At 37.8% G+C, this 2,592-nt stretch overlaps 1 protein-coding gene across 1 annotated transcript; it reads right to left on the minus strand.

Moving 5' to 3' along the window:
• Positions 1-435: 435 nt before the first annotated feature.
• Positions 436-717, minus strand: METBIDRAFT_22306 (uncharacterized protein; the record flags this gene model as incomplete). Its single annotated transcript, XM_018855157.1, has 1 exon — positions 436-717. A coding segment is annotated over one exon (282 nt), but the record flags the coding sequence as incomplete, so codon positions are not given.
• Positions 718-2,592: the final 1,875 nt, after the last annotated feature.

Here is a 2,592-nt window from a genome sequence, read left to right on the forward strand (position 1 = left end):
ATTCCGATAAGCAACCACTGGCAAAGACAGCTTATACTTGGCTGTCATCTATGGACACACAGGCTCACATGAACAGCTATCAGGAGGGTAATGAGGAGCAGGAAGATGATAAATAATCCTAGAGCCATAAAGACCACGTGTCAATCTGAAATGTCTAGAAACATATCTCGGGCCAATTTGGAGTCGAATCACCAATCTTCTGAAGTGAGTGACCTCCAAAGTGCCTGTATCTTCAAGATACTCAAAGGTCGTTGCTTGGGGCATAAAAAATATGTCCAAATCAATTGCATTACTGTTTCCGAAGCCTGCAACTTTTACTTCGACGACGTTAAACAAATTCTGTAATCCAGATACTTGCAATACGGAGGTAGAAGTGCTGAGGTAGACAGTCTGCGTGTTTTCAATTGCGAGTCCACCGTGCCCACATTCTAAATTCAATTTCGAGGTCGGACCCACTGTGATACATCCATTACCCTTAATGTTCGTGTGTGATCTCCAATTTGTGTTGTACAAACAGATTGATCCCTGGTTAGTGACAGCTCTAGAGTTGTCATTTGGGGATTTCCCGTCAATTATCATGCCAGCCATTGATCCCTTTTCTTTCTGGAAAATCAATGTACCCTGGTTTAACCATAACCCTTGGGAAACTACCAAAAAGGGTGTTTCTTGGAATTGGGTTTTACACAGACCAAAAAACATATCACCATTATTCCAGAAAACGCGTTCAGTGAAGAGGGAAACAGAGGATTGGCCTGTGGTAAGCGTGATAAGAATGAGACATACCCATTATTTTGAATCAGTGGTCCATATGATCTCAATTCAAATGACATATTGTCATTTCTTATCTGAAAACTGCCATTATTAAAAACATTTCCCAGGATACTAACACTGGAGCTGTTGAATATCCTGTAGTTTACACCATCGACAATATTGAGATGTGTTAGGTTTTTATCACCCGGGGTGACTTCAGTAGTATTCTCTAGAATCACTTCTGCAAACACGAAGTTTAAAAAAAGCAATAAGACGGTGACCGCCACTTCGTTTACTTTCATGAAGAGCCGAATGTAAATATCAACAAGACAGTTTCGCCTTTCAACAGAAGATTTTTCCAGTCTTTTCTGATGAGATACGCAACATTCTATTCTTTTATAGTAGACTTGTGTAGAATACACTGTTTTCGGCTATTTATACCTCATGGTCCCTCGTATGTTGACTTTGCCAATTCTCAGCTCTTGAATAAACTACCGCGAAAATAGAAGGCAGAAGTACGGAATAACAATTGACAAAAACAATAAACAACGATCGAACGAAACAAGAAAAAACAAAATTGCTAACTATCACATGCATGGTCCGGAAGGAATCTTGGCAAGCGTGATATCTGTCTATTATGGCGTGTATCTCCATGAGCTACTTCTAGTGAATCGTAATTTAGAAGGCTCAGAAAAACAAGAAATATCAGTCATAGTATATTGGTCTAGTAAGGTCCAATCTTGAATAAACTGCCATTTATGACTTTATTGTACATTTGAAATAGTAAGGGGTCGAAGTTGTCTTATACTGCAGATATTTCTGGTGCATAATATAGCATTGTATAGCAACTAAAGGTGAAAAAAAAGTTTATTTGTTCTGAAACCTCCAAAAGAAAATAAAGTTCGTTTTTTGCTTGGTACATATTTTTTTCTTGTACATAGGGTTAAAAGTTGGTGGTGTATGAATGTGGCTCATTCGCACCAGGAGTAACTTGCCATATTGATGACTTTAGACTTAATCCGGTTGTTTGTTTGTGAAAAGTTAAGACATAGCTTTAGGATTTGATAAAAAAAATTGAGGCGTTCGTGGGTAAGAAAAAATATCACTGTATAGTAGCTTAGGCTGAAGTACATGGCACATCGCCCTTTCTTTCCAGTGAGTTACTTTTCTCAAAAGCGTGTGCTGCATACTTCCTACTTCAAACGCAGAGCGACTTCTAGTGAATACTAACTTGCTTCCAGCTTAAATCTTTAGGACTATTGCAAGCTTTAGATGAGTTCAAACATCTTTGATCTATAGATGGATCAGGGAAACAATGAAGTATTTTCAACCTTAAAATCTTGTTAAACTGAACTTAATTATCAAATTTCATAACTCTTGTCATATTTGGTAAACGTGTCCTGCAAATCTGACAAAAAGATTATTTTAATATTAAATAAATCAGTTATTATGGAGCATTTCCGGAAAAGTGAACTTTCATACACCGCTAGGGGCCAAAAACTGATAAAGACTTGTAAGTCACAGTATCAAATCAGGTTACCAGGCACAAAGGACCAGTCTTTAGACCATTCCAAAAGAAGTTTTTCACTCAAAGAATAATTCACCAAGATGAAATAAACCACCTGAATTGTTTTGAATGTCAGATATCATCGGCCTATTGAAAGAGATTCCCCACTGACTCGTGACCACAGATCATCTGGTAGAGCAGTTAAGATGTGGATTTCGCGTCTCTAAGACTATGCGTCTAAACTGACCTCACTTTTTTAACAATGTTATGCAGTTTTTTTAGATAAAGTGTCGCACGGAGCGAGCTTTTCCTTGATATTCATGGGCGTTAAAAAG

This window comes from Metschnikowia bicuspidata, assembly GCF_001664035.1.
Source record: "Metschnikowia bicuspidata var. bicuspidata NRRL YB-4993 chromosome Unknown METBIscaffold_23, whole genome shotgun sequence".
NCBI lineage: Eukaryota > Fungi > Ascomycota > Pichiomycetes > Serinales > Metschnikowiaceae > Metschnikowia > Metschnikowia bicuspidata.